The sequence below is a fragment of the Nomia melanderi genome, chromosome 5, assembly GCF_051020985.1.
Source record: "Nomia melanderi isolate GNS246 chromosome 5, iyNomMela1, whole genome shotgun sequence".
NCBI lineage: Eukaryota > Metazoa > Arthropoda > Insecta > Hymenoptera > Halictidae > Nomia > Nomia melanderi.
In genome coordinates, this window is record NC_135003.1 from 19,082,372 (window position 1) to 19,098,902 (window position 16,531).

Genomic DNA, 16,531 nt, shown 5'->3' on the forward strand with positions numbered 1-16,531 from the left:
ATGATTTAAACATATTTTTATTCAGACTAAAAAATGGAAAATAAATTGTAACATTTAAAAAAATTACGAGAACTTGCTTTTCTACCCTATTCTCAATACGTATGTTTGGTACACACTTGCATTCTCTTTCATTCACGCAGACGGAGTTTTTTTCCTTTTCTGAATAAAAAAAAACTCAAGAACCACTTTGCTTTTACATCTTAATGACAAATTGTTCACGGCATAACGGTAAATCGATTCGATTAACATCTAACACGGCGAAAATACGTGCTTTATCGCGTTAAAAACAAATCTTTAAATTTCATATTTAAATTTCGTTCATTTAATTATCCAGAACTGGAGAAAGCTGTAATATTTTTTCCACGTACAACATTCGTATAAACTGTAAAAGTAAATTTACATGTTTCTTTTAAATACGTGTGCTTTCGGTAGAACGATAATATATTTATAAATGCAACGCAAAGGAAGATGATTATGGAATAAATATTACAACGTGTAGACAACTAATTTGTTTCCTGTCTGTCTCTGTATCTTTCATTTCTAAGTATAACTCTACTAAACACATTCGACCTTCTGATTACATAATTGGAAAGTGTAATTGTGTATTTTACAACTCTAATCGCCATGTACAACATGAAAGTTCACCTTGTGATTAATTTGCGGTATTGGCCAAATATTAATGACAATATGAAAGTCAGTCTTTCTGTGAGATTTCACTTTTTACATGCCCATACCTCCCATTCCACCCATACCTCCCATTCCTCCCATACCACCGCCCATTGGCATCTGAGGTTCTTCTTTAGGCAACTCTGTGACTACTGCTTCCGCGGTTGTAAGCAACGATGCAACACCCGCAGCATCGGTAAGCGCTGTACGTACTACTTTAGTTGGATCAATGATTCCTTTCTCAATCATATCAACATACTCGTCATTCAAAGCGTCGTAGCCTAAATTACTTTCACTGACTTTCGCGACTACCACACTCGCATCAACACCAGCATTTTGAGCAATTTGTAAACATGGCATACGTAAGGCGTTCGCTACTATTTTTATTCCCGTCTCTTGATCGCTGTTTGACGATTTAAGAGCTTTTAAAGCTGGTATGCATCTTAGAAGGGCAGTTCCACCTTTAAAATGAAAATATTAATAATAAGTAACGAGTAGCAATGTTCAGTAGTTTAAAAAGACATTTCAAGGAAGAATTCTATTTACCTCCTGGAACAATGCCTTCTTCAACAGCAGCACGGGTAGCATTAAGAGCATCGTGAACTCGATCCTTCTTTTCATTAACTTCTACTTCGCTACTGCCACCAACTCTCAAAACTGCAACTCCTGATGCTAATCTTGCCAGTCGTTCCTGCAGTTTCTCTTTCTCATATTCTGAAGTTGTATTTGCAATTTGATCTCTAAGTACATCTGCTCTATGATCAACGTCGCTCTTTTTCCCTTTGCCTTTAAGGAAGAGTGTATCATCCTTCGTTATTACTACTTCTCCTACTTCACCCAAATCACACGACTGTACATTCTCTATTTTCACAAGATTTGCGTCATCTCCGAAAACAATGCCTCCGGTCAAAATTGCCATATCTTGAAGTGTTGCTTTTCTATTGTCTCCGAACCCGGGAGCCTTAACCGCAGCCACCTGTAGGCCAATTTTTAATCTGTTGACGACAAGAGTCGATAAAGCTTCGCCATCAACATCTTCGGCAATGATGACTAGTGGTTTTCGCTGTGAATTTGCTAATTCCAAGGCAGGAATTATAGATTGTACAGACGATATCTTTTTCTCGCTGAAGAGCAAAAGTGCATCTTGAAATTCAACTTTTGCTCCTTTACTACTATTTATAAAGTATGGAGATATGTAGCCCCTATCGAACTTCATTCCTTCTATAACCTCAAGTTCATCGTGCAGGGTTTTACCATCCTTTACTGTAATAACACCTTCCTTTCCAACTTTTTTCATTGCATCAGAAATAAGGTTACCAATGGCTTTGTCTCCATTAGCCGAGATAGTTGCAACTTGAGCAATTTCCTCCGGTGTAGTGACCGGCTTACTTAAAGCCTTCAATTCATCTTTAACTTTATCAACTGCTAACATAACACCTGTAATATAATAGAGACGATTCAGAAGGAATTACATTACTTAATAACTAAAAGTAAATTAATTTTAAAAACTTGTAGTCTAAACATTATTGCAACTTTATGTAAAATTATTATATTTATATTATTTTACCTCTTCTGATTTCTACAGGATTTGCACCTTTGCTAATTTTTTCAAAACCTTCCTTAGCGATAGCTCTTGCTAACACTGTAGCTGTGGTGGTACCATCGCCTGCTTCTTCATTTGTGTTATTTGCTACGTCTTGTACCAATTTTGCTCCAATGTTTTGAAATTTATCCTTCAGCTCTACTCCCTTAGCTACGGTAACACCATCTTTGGTAATCTTTGGACTACCCCAACTTTGTTCCAAAATAACATTACGGCCCTTAGGACCCATTGTTACGGCAACAGCATCTGCTAAAATGTCTACGCCTTGTAACATAAGCGCTCTAACTTCTGATCCAAAACGTACATCTTTGGCATAGGTACGAGTTTGTAATTGACGCAAAGCAGCACCACGCAACACAGTTGGTAATCTGTGCATCTGAAAAAAATAAACAAAAACTGTTACATTTCATTTACTTATTTATTTTTATAATTTTTTAACACACGATTTAAAAGTTTAAGTACTTGCATAAAATTCGTAAAAATAACATTTTATGAAAATGGTACACTTTTAAGTAATAATAAAATCATTTAATTATTCTACATACATATGAAATTAGTTGGTTTTCATAATAACAATAACTTAAAATAATGAAAACGCAAGATAAACGTAACATTACATCTTGAAAATAAATATGGTTATGTAAACTACGCGTGAAGGACGACTAACAGTCTTCAATGAATACTACTTGTATTTTGTAATATTTTCTATTATTTCAAAATGAATTACACGATTCGTTTTATTTTCTGTATAATTAATTTCTAATTATTTGAAATTACAACATACCATACGCATTAATCCGACCGGCCAACTTAGTAGGAAAAAACGAAAGACAACAAATAACGTTATTAAATTTATAAAACAAAAATATAGTACAAGAGACTTAGAATATTCAGATATTGAAAACTTTTGATATTTTTATCGCGAATTCGTTATCTTTAAGTATCTTTTCAAGTATTTTTAGTTTTTCACGTATACATTTGGATTTATTAAAAACATATAAACATAATGAAAATTGCTTTAATATTGAAATAAATTAGGTAAATCGGACAAAAAAATAAGCGATAAGATAGATATTGCACTAATGAAATTGAAATACTATTTAGCCGGCTAATGGCATCAACAAAGCTATATTGTATTTCGTGTAAAATGAAGAGTAATAGTTTGGTTAAAATACATTTACCTTTATATAATGAAATAGCAAAAGTCGTTGGTTAAGAAATAGCAACTGCAAAAGTAATTGAAAATCGTCGCAGCGTGACCGCACGTTGTCTCGCCAAGAGAATGAGATTTTGTGAAAGAGCTTGCGCTACCGCATGGAATAGTTCCCCCTCCCCTTTAGTGCTTATTCTAACCCAACCTTTACCTATTCTATCAGAAAACGTGCGAAAATTCCTGTTAGACTTAAATAAAATACAATACGGATGAAATCTAATCTCTGTAATTTACTTGTTTTCATTCGTTTAGCAGTATTTCATTTATAGATATCATCGATACGTTGCTTACTTTTCGTGGGATTTTAAGCTTCTAGAATGTACTGGAACGTGTATGATGCAATCGTCCGGCAACCACCAATCACACTTTGTTCTCCGTGCAGTGTTTCTCAATCTTCAGATCGTCAGTTATCTATAATAAATAACATTTTTCCTATTACTATTTTCAAATTATCGTTACATTTTTATTATAAATTATTCGTAAACTACTATAAAAACTAGTCATAAACAAGATTAAGTAATACGTTTTTCGTGTTTTTCTTTTTCTATTCTTTTCTTTTTTTTTCTTTTTTTCTTTTTTTTTTGTATAAACGAGTCAAATTCACAGTACAGTATTCCACTCGATCAACAGTTAAATTGTAAACAAATGTATTATTTAGCTTTATCTTAATCTGCATGGAACTTTATATCAACACTTATATCAAAGGTTGTCATGTCTTAATTTTAATATTAAACATTTTGCAAAGAATTTTAATATATAATATTGATATCCTGCAATTCGTATATGTGACTATTTGTTGCACACTTTTTAATCATCATCGACATTTTCTATGTCATTTTTCGGTGCCGGCCGGGGCTATTTTTTTTTAATACTCTTGTAAATTAATCACTATATAACATGATTTTATAATAAAGAAACAACATACTGATTGTTTCGAGTAATATTTCTTTTCTATTTGATATTGCGAATTGTATAGTTTTATTTAAGAATACAAGTATCAAACATTTCTAATCTTGCCACGTGGTCAAAGACCTAAAAGCACTATCTAGCGGCCGTCACGTGTATTTGAGTCCACAGTTACGTAATTCAGGTATATGAGGTTCTCATACAACTGGCAAAATCAATGAACGTTTGGTGGGGTAAAGAAAGATAGAGGGGAGACTGGAAATTTCGAGAAAATCCAAGCGGTTTGCTGAGCTTCGCTACAAGGGTTATACAACGTGCTCGATCGTGCTTGCCGGCTGTATTCTTTCAAGGTGGAACAACTTTGATAACGTCTTATATTAAGAATGGTAAGTCTGAATAACTTGTAACGACTTAAACACTCTAAACACTTGCTCATATTATATTACGCGTTAGCAAGTTACATTTATTTATACACCTCTCAAGATAACCTTCAAAATAATAATTTCAATAGATAAACTTTATATAGAACAAATTGTATAACACGATCAGCAAATTTAATGAATGAAACAGACACAAAATTTTAATATGTTACTGTTTTGTTTCACTCGACAACTCAAAAAAGTGCCAATTTTTATGTACTTCGTCGCATGGCCGGCATAGTGTTTTTTTATGTTAACCAAAAGAAAACAAATGATCGTGAAACTATCTGAAACAAACGAATATCCATACAAATCAATTTTCTCATTTATTTGTCTAATTCGCGGTGATTTCCGTTATAACTGTTAAAAGCTAATTTTGAGGAGGTTGTATCATATCATATTATGAATTTATATTTGAGTATTAGTTTATCATTTGCATGTTTGTAATATCTATGTAAAGGTTTCCTGAAAGTTTGGTATAAAAAAAAACTGTTTCTAAAAATTGCATCATGCATTGTCTTGAAGTAATTATTTAATTATCTTTGAAATGTTATTTTTAATAGGGAAATCTATAGAGAATCTATAAAATATACTTTTTAATTTATCTCTTTCAGGCGGCAACTAGTGCTATTAAAAGGCTTGTACCCCTCTTTGATAGAGTTCTAATACAAAGAGCTGAAGCTGTCACTAAAACAAAAGGTGGTATTGTTTTACCCGAGAAAGCTCAGGCAAAAGTTTTACAAGGTACAGTAGTGGCAATAGGACCTGGACAACGAAACGAGGTACACGAAAATATTTGATTTCCAAATGAATAAATGTTTAATATCGATTAACTGATAATAGTAATTATTTCGAGTTTTATTTCAGAATGGTCAACACATTCCTTTAAGTATCAAAGTCGGCGATGTGGTTTTATTACCAGAATATGGAGGAACTAAAGTAGAACTTGAAGATAATAAAGAATTCCATTTATTCCGTGAGTCAGATATATTGGCAAAGTTAGAAGTTTAAGTTTTTATTAGTTGTAATGTTAAAATTTTTCAAATACTGTACACTGTGCTTTGGAAAATTTAAGAGTAATAAAGCAGCAACATACATATATACGTATATACTAGTTAATCTCATATGTAGTACACTGTTCATTACTACACCATAAATTTACATATTCTTTGAAAGGTCTGATGTTAATATAAGTATCATAACGTCATACATTCTAAAAATATAAATTTATTCATTATGTTTATGTAATTATCATTTCGTATATTTTGGTTTATTAAATTTTCACATGATCTTAATAATTTGTACCATTAAGGAAGTACAGAATAAATCTTGTTAATGTTGTAAGAGCAAAGAATAATAATCTATATTTACATTCATGTTTTATATGTAAGAGAAACTTGTATGTTAGTAGCAAATAAACTGGTTTTATAATTTTCAATATAAACTCTAATTATTTTATGATTTTTATTTTAATTTAATACTTTTCTTTACACTAGCTTTAATACCCGATATTTCTCCCGCGTAACGAGTGATTTCCTTTCTCACTTCTCTCACCTAGAACATAAAACATTGTTGTGTCTTTGAGGCATTCTGAAGAAAAAAGGTATGTTAGATATACACGAATACTTACCGCTCCCTTCCTGCGAATTTTGGCTTTACGATACTTATTCCTATGTTTTACTCTAGGATTGCGTTGGTCCTTCCTGCGATGTGGCGTTAAACCTTTATTTTTTGCTATTTGATACGTAATTCCCCTCTTTCCTTCACTTTCCATCAATAAACCATCCATGTTAGTACCTTCTATTTCTTTTTCGTCCTCAATAGACGCATTATTTTCTGTATCTTCTACTTTATTTATAGACACGTTATCGTCCGAATGTTCTTCTTCATCAAGAAATTCTTTACTTTCCATTTCATATTCAGATTCTAACAAACGTTTATTTCTAACTTCTACTTTCGTCGGTTTTTTTAAATGATCTAATTTTTCTTTAAAATGATTAGATATTTTCTTTTTATCTATGCTTATTTTCGAACCATCAGACACATTATATAATGGTTTTCCTTGTTCTTTAGCTTTGAGTATTTCTTTGATTTCTTGAATTAGATTTTCTTGTCCTGACTCTAACTGATTCAGCAATTGACTATACTGTGCTAAACGTTTTATAACAGGATGAGAAGTCACAGGTAGTCTTTTTGCTTTTAACATCAAATAAAATGATATATTAATGCAATAGTTCAATAAAACATCATATTTTGTCTTTACAAAGGATACTGCAGGACAATTATTAAGTATATTGGATTTAGCTAACTTCAGAAATGGTGCTAATACATCTCTTACCTCTGTCATGCGATCTAAATCATAAATAATAAATAGAATGTATACCAAGAATATATTAAATTTGCAAAGAATTATATATATATACGATTATAATCAAATATGCAATACCTTTATAGTCATTTACAAGTGCTATAAATTCAGGACTTTCTTTTTCCATTATTGCTTGTTTTTGTCTTTTACTAAGTTTACTAAGATCAGTCTTTACAAATTGCTCTGCATTTTCTTGAATTTCTTCGTTTTTAGCCTTTGTCGTTTGTATAAAATCTAATCCAAAATCAGCATCATCTAACTGTTCTGCCAATCTTTTTTGAATGTTCTTAGCTTCTTCTTCTTCCATTTCAGCATCGGCTAAATCTTTTTGACTGGTCGTGGCATAATCAGGATCTACATAATCTGTAGAGTAATAAGCTTTCTTTTTTTTACCCCAAGCTTTTTCATTTGGTAAGTCAAAATCTTCTTGTAACCCTTCGATATCGGATACCATTGAATCTGCTTCTTCCTCATCTTCCGTATCATCTTGATCTTTCTCATTTTTATTTTGCAATCCATAAACTTCGTAATCACTATCATAGTCTTCAGAAGGGCGATTATTTCGAACCTTCTGAAGTAATTTTCGTTCATTTTCTGAATATTCATCTTCAGAATCTGTGACTTCGTTCATATTTATATCCTCTAAATTATCCATTTCTTCATTCATTTCGATTGTTTTTGTTCTATTAAAACATTGTGAAAGTAAAAGCATGGAATACAATAATGTTACTGTGCAATTAAAATTTGCAATCTTTATCAATATATAACTTAAACATATAATAGCTTAAAATCATAAGTAATTTATGTATTATATCAAACAATTATCTTACCTTTTTCTACTTTTCATTTTGAAATTTATCTTTAAAGCATTAAAATTAACACGCGAGAACTTGAATTTACCTAACCTCACAGATCCATCAAATACACATACATAATTTGTACGCGCATACTCCGCGTGTATTTCGCTAGGGATTTTGTTTATGATTTTGATCGGTTAAGTGTAACATATTGATCAATAGCAAATTAATATCGAAAATGAGACGAGAAAAGAAGAAAGCTGACCAATGAGACCCACATTCCTTTCAGGGCTCTTCTCGTAAATAACAGTATAGAATTGAAATTATAAATTTTGTATTTTTCTATCGAGTAGCTGATTGTACAATCACGCGTAATATATGAATTCGCTGAAAAATAAGTGAAAGCTTTCTAGAATTTAGATAAATAAATTTAAAAGTTATATTTTTTTATAACGAGTAGTCCACCAATCTAGATCTATTACTGTTTGCATATTGGTATTGCGATTCGACGAACGAACTTGTACAGATTTTTGTTATGCATAAGTAACCTCACATTAACTGATACCAAGCCTAGGGAAAAGAAATATTGAAACTGTTGAAACGAGTACATTTCTTCATTTGTATCTATTACTTAAATAAAGAGAAAATGGTATTTTTAACTGCGCAGTTATTCACAAAATGTCGAGGTCCAGATGAATTTTGGCGAAAACGACAAATATTTAAACTCGCTGCCGTAAGTCATTTTATTCTGAACAATTGAAATATTTAAAGAACACCTTAAGAGTATTTCAAGAGTATTTCAAAAGAATATTTCAATTTTCAGCATTACATCGGCAGGAGAAGAAATTGTTATAGCATAACCATAAGAAATGTGCACAGAGCATTATTAAAATCTACTGCAGGGAGGGAACTTAAAAAACATGATATGAAAGAGGTAAAAAATATTATTGTATTTATTTGTTAAAATATCACATGGTTGATTAAAAAATTGTTTGTAGCTTTGGGAGACTAGAATAGATGCTGCTGCTCAGGAACATGGTAGTAATTTAAATATATTGAGGGAAGGATTGACTAGGTGTAATATTTTACTTAATCGCAAGTCTATGGCAAATTTAGCTGTATGGGAACCAAGGACATTTAAATGTTTATCTGACATTGCCTGTGCAAAAGTAAAGCTGGCAGGAGATCGTTCCGTAACTTACAAGCCTATGCCTGCAAGCATTCTATCTTCAGGATTGATTGACAAATAAAAAATAATCTTTCATTGTAACATTTATTATGCTATAGATGATTAAATATTTACAAGAAATATATATTCTTAAAAAGAAGAACAGAACAAAATATCATTGATTTTAGTATAATATTTCACTGCAATATTCATGACATTGATATTTCTATATTCAACAAGAAAGTAAACTTTTTTTTATATCTCATAAAATATACAGTTTTAACTTGCATTTATAATTATTGAACAATACTTTTCTGTAATAAGGAATATCAATCTTATTGTTTAGCATTAACAATTTGTACAAAGTCAGGTTTCAAGGATGCTCCTCCAACTAAAAATCCATCAATGTCTTTCTCTTTTGCTAAATCTTTTGCATTTTCTGCTGTTACCGATCCTCCATAAATAATCCTAACATTTTCAGCGACTGCAGGATTTATGTTAGTAGAAAACCATTGCCTTAGTTTATCGTGTACTTCCTGAGCTTGTTGAGGAGTCGCAGTTTTACCAGTTCCAATGGCCCACACTGGTTCATAGGCCACAACTACATTATCCCAAGATTTGATTTTATCCGCAATAGCTTTAGTTTGCCTGAAGACTACTTCCTCCGTTTTTCCAGCTTCACGTTCTTCTAATTTTTCTCCAATACATGCGATTACCTATGTATCAAGATCACTTTCATTAGTTTCTTTGATTACATTTGACTGAAACTTTATTAAAAAATAATTATTTATACAGAAAAATTTTGTTCACCTTCAAGCCAGCTTCTAAGGCATGAGCCACTTTGTCTGCAATTAATTCATCTGTTTCACCAAAGACATTTCTGCGTTCTGAATGACCAAGAATTACCCAAGGAATTCCATTATCTAATAACATAGCAGGACTGATTTCTCCGGTAAATGCTCCTTTTGCTACCTTGTATGTATTTTGGCCACTGATGTTAACATTAGCAGGTAATATACTTTTTGCATATGTTAAGTATATCGACGGTACTCCAACAACAACCTCTGTTCAAATAATATTGTCGACAATATTATTATAAAATCTTAGTTGCTTAATGCTTCCAAATATGTAATGTACCAATATTTGATTATATGTTAGAATTATAAAAAACTATGTAATCCTTTTTAATACCATAAGAGACATTTGAAAGTTAAATTATACGGATTGTTATAACGGAGTGGAAAAAACATACCAACATTTGGATCGAGCGGCCCAGTTTTTAAAAAAGCGACGATATTGTCTATTTCACTTTTGGTACCATTCATTTTCCAATTACCACCGACAAAAAATTTGCGACCCATGGCTGTATTATGTATTAATCCACGCACACTATCGATCAAAAGAAAATTACAATCTTTCACAGAGCCTGGAAGAAATTTGAAAAATACTTTACTGACCTTCAAGAGAACGGAAGGTGAATATGCTCACGTTTCCCCAACCTCTTTTCGCCAAACCCCACTATTTTCGATTACCCCCCACCATCGACCGGTTCTACTGTTCTACTCGCAGAATTATTTAAAACGTAAATCTTTTGTAAAGTATATTTCCCTCTGTAGTTTGTTTAAATAAATTTGTTCATTATTTTACAGTTGTATGTAAATTTTCAAAACATTTTTAAAAGTTGAAACATATTTAGTTTTCATTTGTCCCAGCCTTAAAATGTATTCTGAATGTAATATACAATTTCGATTGGAACCATGATAAATGTTACTATCTTAACAAGTAAAATCGATAACAGGCATGAACATTTTTAAAAATATAATAATGAGAATACAGTAGAGATACGAGTAGATGATATGACTATCACTTTTAATTGGAATCGTATTTTTGTGTATTTTACTTAAAAAATGCGTAACACGGAAGAGGATAAAAATCTTTTCAATTGTATTACTAAAAATCTTTATGTTTATCGGTTCAGTTTACTTATAAGAGCATAACAGTCATCGATGACTTTTGTTCAGATTTATCACAGATAAGTAACGATTCTATTTGGTGCAAAATGAACCAATGGAAGGTTCGTCATGTGACAAAAAATGACGCCATTGTTCTGACTTGTTTATTCTGAATTTGAACAATCAATGACGAAAGATTGACACTTATTGAATTAACGTTCATTTCGAAGTAAGATTTTGATTTATTGACGGTAAGTGACAATAAAAGTGATACTTACACTTTACAATGTTATTTTATCTTAAAATACCATAGTGTAAAAAACTATGTATACGTAAAAATTACCACATTGTAAACAGTGTTTTAACTTGAATGAATTAACTATTAAGAATGTTGTGAAAAAACTATTGTTTCAGAGGTTATAAGATAATTCGTTAATATGCCTAATGTTTTTTTTATAAATAGTTTGTTTCTTGATTGCGTATAAACAAAATATATAATTTACCTACAATATTTAAGAAATTCCTTATTCATGGGAGTCATATGAAATATCTTGACAAGATTGTGTTTAGAAAAATTAATAGTTATTCTTTTAATTGCAATCTTTATACTATATAACATTATGAAGTTGTATGAGAAATCTTTGGATTTTCCTTCATGATGATAAGTTGTCAATTATTTCATAACAAAGTTAATATTTCTGATGTTTTTCTATATTAATGCTTTAAAACGTTTACATATAATAATATCCATTATAATTACAATATTGTAATGCAGTGATTCGAAATATGTTTCAACTATCTGTTTTAGACGTGGACAAATTTATACATACATTTGTTCAAAATTTAGGTTTAAGAATTGAATCTCCTGTTTGTAAAAATCACACAAAAATTACATTTATAAAGTATGTCAACAGAGCTTGTAAAATTAAACATCGGTTACTATGCACTATAGAGAAAATGAGAGAAATTAATGTACAAGAAAATTTAGATTTGTCTAATGAAAGAAATGTACAATGTTTTATAGAAAAACATATAAACTTTTTTGATAAACCGACTTCTTTAAATAACAGACAGATATTAACTTCACACTTAAAACATATAAATACAAAAATACTTCAAAAAGTTGAGACAAAAAGAAGAAATATCGAAAATATAAAAAGAGTGGAAGTTAAAGTATTAAATAACAATGTATCTTATAAAAAGAAAGTAAAAACTAATTTAAGAAATAAGTTTTGTGGATTAAAGAAGAATCTGTCCCCTACATTAAGCAGGGAAAAGCATGTTAATCTACAAATATGTAAAAGAAGAAAATGTAAGAGTACAGCTATAACTGAAAATTCTGATATATTCTTTTATGATACAACTAAGCTGAAAAGTTGCAATAGTATTATCGATTCAAATGCAAAGTTGTATAATCAGAAAGATTCGATTAATCACAGTTTGACGAAAAGTGTAATAGACATAGCTAAAAAGGAAATAGAAATGGCAGAGAAAATTTTATGGTTTCATACAAAAGATGTAGAGTTTATTAAGAAGAAATTACATGTTTTCTTATATATTGCAAAGGTTATATGATTCTATAAATTGTGTTCACATCAGACGTATAAAATACTTTTTAATTGTTGCTTCATTTACTTTAACATTTATTATATAGAATGAAAATTACGTTGGTAATATGAACAATCGGATGAAATACAATCAACTTCTTTGTCATCATTCAATTTTATGTTTGATTGAACCAAGCAAAAAAGCTTTTGTCTCAATTGAAGATGATTTAATGATTGTTATTAAAAAACATCTATCGCAAGGATATAAATATCAATTTGAATTTCAGAGGTATTTAAATCTAATAGAAAGCACATGTGCATTTAGCAATGCTAACATTGAAGTTATTAATTTTAATATATATTTCTAACAGAGGTTCACAAAATTGTTTCACTGCTTTACTTGTCTTAAGTCAGTGGGCCAGCATTTTGGTACAACATTTGAATACAACAATGATACAGACAATTTGTGGTATATTGAGATGCGATGTACACGAAATATTAGTTTTGCATAGTCCATAAGAAAAATGATCATAAACATCTTAATTGAAATGTAATGTCACTGCTTAATAAAGAAATATCATCACAGTATTTTTATATTATAGAAGATTGAATGTTTACATCTGAAACCACAATTTATCATACAATGTTAAATAATTTTAAATTATAGGGGTTCAATTAATCTTAATAAATCTGTCTACTAGAATTAACATCTATTCTTATGTCTTCTTCATATTAATTATGTGTCTTAAGAAACGTATATAATTGGACAGATGAAATAAAAAAAAATGGTAAGCGAGGAAGCAGTGGAATTTAACAAGAAGTCACAGCCAATCTTCAAGAATCCAATTTTTCAGCAAAAATTCCGGCCAACAAGTACCACTGGAAAGAAAAGAACTTGGCGTTCTTTAAAACAGGTCTTGGCTCAGGAACGTGCTTTACCATGGCCCATGGAAGTAGTACACTGTACGAATTGTTTCTAAATAATTCAGTAATTAATGTATACAGCAAATTCATACTATTCGAACAACTGAAGAGTTAAAAGAAATGTAGAAAGTTATATGTATATATATATATATATATACATATATATACTATACTATACTATAATTAGTCTATGTTAGTAATTGAAATTGGTAGAGAGAATACACACGTTGTACTTAAATCCTGAGTAAAAGTGTTATGGTTAATCGATACAAATTCCAGATAGTTCTATCAATGCACCGCCAAGCTTTAGACCAGCAAAAAAATATTCCGATATTTCTGGGTTACCGGTAAGTATTAATCTTTCTCGGTTATAAAATGAATGCGATTAGAAAGTTAAGGTACAAATTAGAATTACTTCACAGGCACGATATACAGATCCACAAACGAAGCTTTATTATGCAACTGCTGAAGAATTCGCAACGGTCCGAAGTTTACCGATGGATATAACTGCTGGGTATCTAGCATTACGCGGCGCTTCTAGCATTGTCGGTTAAATGAATTTGTTACAATTATTTTAAATGAATAGACACAATGTACAATTCTGCAAATTCTTTATGTGTACAGTAAATATAAACAAAAACATGCTTAGTTCATAAAGTCAAACTGAAGTTTGAAACTTTGGTCTTTGCTCCAATTGTTCATAATCAATTATTATGTAAGCTTACTTATAGATTACTTACTTTTCAAATTATATATATTTTTTTTTTTGTAACGGGATTCCCTGAAATAAATACAGCTGCACAAATAATTTAAATCATTTTCATTATTTCATCTCCTTCATCTTTTACACAAGTAATCGTTATTAAAAAAAAAGCTTGTCCATTATAACTTAGTACATGAACTACAGACTAAAAGATTGGAGAATTTTTAAAAAGTATATTACTGTTCATTCCTTTGACCACTGTATTCTTTTCCTGTTTACAGTTCCTTGCACACCTTATCGATTTCTTTGCTACTGCATCACGGGCCGTCAGCAAGTTTGCAAAACTTATTTGCAATTGAAAATACAAATAGCATGGCCTACTGAAATATCGCCTGGTGGTGCACTATTCTTAGGTCGCCCTTTTTTTATTTTTAACGTTTTTTGAATGAAGATTAGTTTAAAGTGGCATTAAAATTTGTTCACTCGATCAGATCAGATCAGGTAAATCTTCATCGTCGCTATCAATTCCTTCGCCTTCTTCTCCTATATCCTCAGAATTATCATCAAAGTACGGCTTACTGCCTCCCGAGCCACCCAAGCCACCCATTTGTCTCATCATCTGCAAGCATTAACGGAGAGCGAAATATAAATTACAAGGAATATTTCTATTTTGTACGGTTAACTGGAATAAAACTAAAAATTTTCATACTTCTTCCAAGTTGTTACTTCCTCCCATGCCACTCTCGTCGTCGCTATCATCTTCATCCTTCCATTTATTGAAGTCGCTCTTTAACCAATGAGCTTTTGTCTTTTCCTTTGTTAATCTTGGCCAATACGGGCCTTCTTCTTTTTTAGTAAGAACTAACTCGAAAGTCCTTCCTCTCAAGTTTTTAACTGTTTTGTTTGGAAGAATTTCATTATAGAGATTAATTGTAAGTTCATGCATTTTCTTTTCCGTTCCGCCGACTCCCTTAAAATATATCATTTCTGGTTCAATTTCAATAACTGGATCTTTACAGTCTTCTAAGCAGATGGTTACATATAAAATATCTCTTCTCTGAGCCCACATAACAGGTGGAGGAGGCAATCTGAGGAAGAAACAGAAACGCTAAAGTAATCGATGGGTAATAATTTTCTTGTGAAATCGACGATTAAAAGGTTAATTTGGAGGAATCCGAGTATAATTGGCGTAAGGTTGAAAGGAGTTCCTGTGAAATTTCATATATTATTTGCATCGGCTAGATATTTTTACAGACGATAGATATTCTCGTTGTAACACGTGACGAGATATCGGGTATTAGAGTTTTCTTTAAGGTGCAAATATCGGTGAATAGCCTCGAACGATTGTTTTAGTCGACTTGGTAAACGAAACGGAATTCTCTAGGATAAACGATCGAACGAGCAGACACAGATTCTACAGAGGATAACGCGGTAAAGGTAAAGTGTGTGCTTGTAAAGGTTAGAAATAAAGTTCTATGGTTTCCGAGCAAAACCACTAGTCATTACAGATAAAAGTACACACCATTGGTGGTTGACAATGGAAGAAAGTAAGAGTAATCGAGCCTCGACGAATGCACCTCGAGAAATAACATGAAATCGAAAGGCATTCTTTTTGTCGGAAATATCGGTAAATAGTTGCTTAGAAATACAAGCTATTAAAAGTTTATGGAAGCCAGTTTGATCGAGAGCGATATACTGGAAAGGGTAGAACATGGGAGGATGTTTACTGTCGATTATGAATTATACGTCGAAGATAAACCGGGGAAACGTGCTAAATTGCCGAGAGAGCAAAATCCAAGGAAATTTGTTAGGATTCTTTTCTAGAAATTTCGAGAATCAATAAAGTCGTTTCACAACATGGCGGTGTTTCGAGCCACGGGGCGGCATTTCAGCAATTTCAGTAAATATCTACTGGTTTGTTCGTTGTAACAGAGAAGGGATGAAATTTAGGAGTCGAGGAATAAACCCGGAGTAATTCTTCTGTATATTTCGATATACTTACTGGCCTTCTTGAGTCATATTTCGAGAGCTTCGTTCCGCGAGAAGCACACAAACACAGAGCACTCACGTATCGCGCCGTAGACCTCTGATTCGATAGTGTTTCGAGATTCAATTGTCGACCAAACAAGATGGCGATTGGTTGTTTTCATTGCTATCGACTCGTCCCGTTTCCGGAATCGAACATTTAAACGTTCAATTTACGCGCCCTTCGGACTCGACGAATATTCGACAACCTTTCAACTTTCGAGCGTGTTTGGACTTTGC

The 16,531-nt window shown here is 31.6% G+C and overlaps 8 protein-coding genes across 15 annotated transcripts; 4 read left to right on the forward strand and 4 right to left on the reverse strand.

The window, feature by feature from the left end:
- Position 1: 1 nt before the first annotated feature.
- Positions 2-4,558, reverse strand: LOC116424582 (heat shock protein 60A). Of its 2 annotated transcripts, XM_031971166.2 has the most exons (5): positions 4,408-4,558; positions 3,774-3,893; positions 2,234-2,645; positions 1,213-2,103; positions 2-1,127 (listed from the first exon to the last, which is right to left on the reverse strand). In XM_031971166.2, the coding sequence occupies exons 3-5, from the start codon at positions 2,643-2,645 to the stop codon at positions 721-723; spliced, it is 1,710 nt and encodes a 569-aa protein (XP_031827026.1). In that variant the 5' UTR covers positions 3,774-3,893; positions 4,408-4,558; the 3' UTR covers positions 2-720. The 2 variants fall into 2 exon arrangements, with proteins under 2 accessions (XP_031827026.1, XP_031827025.1); XM_031971165.2 differs by lacking the exons at positions 3,774-3,893; positions 4,408-4,558 and adding an exon at positions 3,451-3,736.
- Positions 4,559-4,608: 50 nt separating this feature from the next.
- LOC116424594 (10 kDa heat shock protein, mitochondrial) lies at positions 4,609-5,931 on the forward strand. Its single transcript, XM_031971196.2, has 3 exons — positions 4,609-4,774; positions 5,422-5,589; positions 5,675-5,931. Exons 1-3 carry the CDS (start codon positions 4,772-4,774, stop codon positions 5,816-5,818), a joined length of 315 nt encoding a protein of 104 aa, XP_031827056.1. The 5' UTR covers positions 4,609-4,771; the 3' UTR covers positions 5,819-5,931.
- A 110-nt stretch (positions 5,932-6,041) lies between these two features.
- On the reverse strand, positions 6,042-8,267 carry Sas10 (UTP3 small subunit processome component Sas10). Its single transcript, XM_031971174.2, has 4 exons — positions 8,006-8,267; positions 7,254-7,858; positions 6,438-7,159; positions 6,042-6,361 (listed from the first exon to the last, which is right to left on the reverse strand). The coding sequence occupies exons 1-4, from the start codon at positions 8,020-8,022 to the stop codon at positions 6,272-6,274; spliced, it is 1,434 nt and encodes a 477-aa protein (XP_031827034.1). The 5' UTR covers positions 8,023-8,267; the 3' UTR covers positions 6,042-6,271.
- A 201-nt stretch (positions 8,268-8,468) lies between these two features.
- Positions 8,469-13,471, forward strand: mRpL20 (mitochondrial ribosomal protein L20). 3 transcript variants are annotated; one of them, XM_031971195.2, is made up of 4 exons: positions 8,469-8,705; positions 8,796-8,906; positions 8,971-11,343; positions 13,307-13,471. In XM_031971195.2, exons 1-3 carry the CDS (start codon positions 8,619-8,621, stop codon positions 9,220-9,222), a joined length of 450 nt encoding a protein of 149 aa, XP_031827055.2. In that variant the 5' UTR covers positions 8,469-8,618; the 3' UTR covers positions 9,223-11,343; positions 13,307-13,471. The 3 variants fall into 3 exon arrangements, with proteins under 3 accessions (XP_031827055.2, XP_076223941.1, XP_076223942.1); XM_076367826.1 differs by having other exon boundaries at positions 13,341-13,471; XM_076367827.1 differs by having other exon boundaries at positions 13,410-13,471.
- Positions 9,227-10,523, reverse strand: Tpi (triose phosphate isomerase). The gene is made up of 3 exons (XM_031971194.2): positions 10,393-10,523; positions 9,951-10,204; positions 9,227-9,856 (listed from the first exon to the last, which is right to left on the reverse strand). The coding sequence occupies exons 1-3, from the start codon at positions 10,499-10,501 to the stop codon at positions 9,476-9,478; spliced, it is 744 nt and encodes a 247-aa protein (XP_031827054.1). The 5' UTR covers positions 10,502-10,523; the 3' UTR covers positions 9,227-9,475.
- Positions 11,213-14,136, forward strand: LOC143174162 (INO80 complex subunit C). Of its 3 annotated transcripts, none has more exons than XM_076367830.1 (5): positions 11,213-11,343; positions 13,410-13,427; positions 13,494-13,602; positions 13,843-13,910; positions 13,986-14,136. In XM_076367830.1, exons 2-5 carry the CDS (start codon positions 13,425-13,427, stop codon positions 14,115-14,117), a joined length of 312 nt encoding a protein of 103 aa, XP_076223945.1. In that variant the 5' UTR covers positions 11,213-11,343; positions 13,410-13,424; the 3' UTR covers positions 14,118-14,136. The 3 variants fall into 3 exon arrangements, with proteins under 3 accessions (XP_076223945.1, XP_076223944.1, XP_076223943.1); XM_076367829.1 differs by having other exon boundaries at positions 11,316-11,343; positions 13,307-13,427; XM_076367828.1 differs by lacking the exon at positions 11,213-11,343 and having other exon boundaries at positions 13,421-13,602.
- Positions 11,350-13,300, forward strand: LOC116424588 (uncharacterized). Of its 3 annotated transcripts, none has more exons than XM_031971179.2 (4): positions 11,350-11,508; positions 11,940-12,658; positions 12,747-12,928; positions 13,011-13,300. In XM_031971179.2, the coding sequence occupies exons 2-4, from the start codon at positions 12,050-12,052 to the stop codon at positions 13,156-13,158; spliced, it is 939 nt and encodes a 312-aa protein (XP_031827039.1). In that variant the 5' UTR covers positions 11,350-11,508; positions 11,940-12,049; the 3' UTR covers positions 13,159-13,300. The 3 variants fall into 3 exon arrangements, with proteins under 3 accessions (XP_031827039.1, XP_031827040.1, XP_031827038.1); XM_031971180.2 differs by having other exon boundaries at positions 12,007-12,658; XM_031971178.2 differs by having other exon boundaries at positions 11,350-12,658.
- A 232-nt stretch (positions 14,137-14,368) lies between the features above and the next one.
- Positions 14,369-16,435, reverse strand: p23 (cytosolic prostaglandin E synthase). The gene is made up of 3 exons (XM_031971261.2): positions 16,269-16,435; positions 14,976-15,354; positions 14,369-14,885 (listed from the first exon to the last, which is right to left on the reverse strand). Exons 1-3 carry the CDS (start codon positions 16,283-16,285, stop codon positions 14,754-14,756), a joined length of 528 nt encoding a protein of 175 aa, XP_031827121.1. The 5' UTR covers positions 16,286-16,435; the 3' UTR covers positions 14,369-14,753.
- Positions 16,436-16,531: the final 96 nt, after the last annotated feature.

What these genes read in the sequence shown, in the direction of transcription:
- LOC116424582 (XM_031971166.2), bottom strand. Translation starts at nt 2,645, where the DNA reads ATGCACAGATTACCAACTGTGTTGCGTGGTGCTGCTTTGCGTCAATTA. An exon ending in TCCTGTAGAAATCAGAAGAG is followed by an intron (nt 2,104 to 2,233) that starts GTAAAATAATAT and finishes ATTATATTACAG; the next exon opens with GTGTTATGTTAGCAGTTGAT. An exon ending in AGAAGGCATTGTTCCAGGAG is followed by an intron (nt 1,128 to 1,212) that starts GTAAATAGAATT and finishes TTCATTTTAAAG; the next exon opens with GTGGAACTGCCCTTCTAAGA.
- LOC116424594 (XM_031971196.2), top strand. An exon ending in GACCTGGACAACGAAACGAG is followed by an intron (nt 5,590 to 5,674) that starts GTACACGAAAAT and finishes GTTTTATTTCAG; the next exon opens with AATGGTCAACACATTCCTTT.
- Sas10 (XM_031971174.2), bottom strand. An exon ending in ACTTGTAAATGACTATAAAG is followed by an intron (nt 7,160 to 7,253) that starts GTATTGCATATT and finishes TTTATGATTTAG; the next exon opens with ATCGCATGACAGAGGTAAGA. An exon ending in AAATTCGCAGGAAGGGAGCG is followed by an intron (nt 6,362 to 6,437) that starts GTAAGTATTCGT and finishes TTTATGTTCTAG; the next exon opens with GTGAGAGAAGTGAGAAAGGA.
- mRpL20 (XM_031971195.2), top strand. Translation starts at nt 8,619, where the DNA reads ATGGTATTTTTAACTGCGCAGTTATTCACAAAATGTCGAGGTCCAGAT. An exon ending in AAATATTTAAACTCGCTGCC is followed by an intron (nt 8,706 to 8,795) that starts GTAAGTCATTTT and finishes TTCAATTTTCAG; the next exon opens with CATTACATCGGCAGGAGAAG. An exon ending in AAAAACATGATATGAAAGAG is followed by an intron (nt 8,907 to 8,970) that starts GTAAAAAATATT and finishes AATTGTTTGTAG; the next exon opens with CTTTGGGAGACTAGAATAGA.
- Tpi (XM_031971194.2), bottom strand. Translation starts at nt 10,501, where the DNA reads ATGGGTCGCAAATTTTTTGTCGGTGGTAATTGGAAAATGAATGGTACC. An exon ending in GCCGCTCGATCCAAATGTTG is followed by an intron (nt 10,205 to 10,392) that starts GTATGTTTTTTC and finishes TTATTTGAACAG; the next exon opens with AGGTTGTTGTTGGAGTACCG. An exon ending in CCTTAGAAGCTGGCTTGAAG is followed by an intron (nt 9,857 to 9,950) that starts GTGAACAAAATT and finishes CTTGATACATAG; the next exon opens with GTAATCGCATGTATTGGAGA.
- LOC116424588 (XM_031971178.2), top strand. Translation starts at nt 11,879, where the DNA reads ATGTTTCAACTATCTGTTTTAGACGTGGACAAATTTATACATACATTT. An exon ending in TTTTCTTATATATTGCAAAG is followed by an intron (nt 12,659 to 12,746) that starts GTTATATGATTC and finishes TTTATTATATAG; the next exon opens with AATGAAAATTACGTTGGTAA. An exon ending in TATCAATTTGAATTTCAGAG is followed by an intron (nt 12,929 to 13,010) that starts GTATTTAAATCT and finishes TATTTCTAACAG; the next exon opens with AGGTTCACAAAATTGTTTCA.
- LOC143174162 (XM_076367828.1), top strand. Translation starts at nt 13,425, where the DNA reads ATGGTAAGCGAGGAAGCAGTGGAATTTAACAAGAAGTCACAGCCAATC. An exon ending in GCCCATGGAAGTAGTACACT is followed by an intron (nt 13,603 to 13,842) that starts GTACGAATTGTT and finishes TACAAATTCCAG; the next exon opens with ATAGTTCTATCAATGCACCG. An exon ending in CCGATATTTCTGGGTTACCG is followed by an intron (nt 13,911 to 13,985) that starts GTAAGTATTAAT and finishes ATTACTTCACAG; the next exon opens with GCACGATATACAGATCCACA.
- p23 (XM_031971261.2), bottom strand. An exon ending in GAAGTAACAACTTGGAAGAA is followed by an intron (nt 14,886 to 14,975) that starts GTATGAAAATTT and finishes TAATGCTTGCAG; the next exon opens with ATGATGAGACAAATGGGTGG.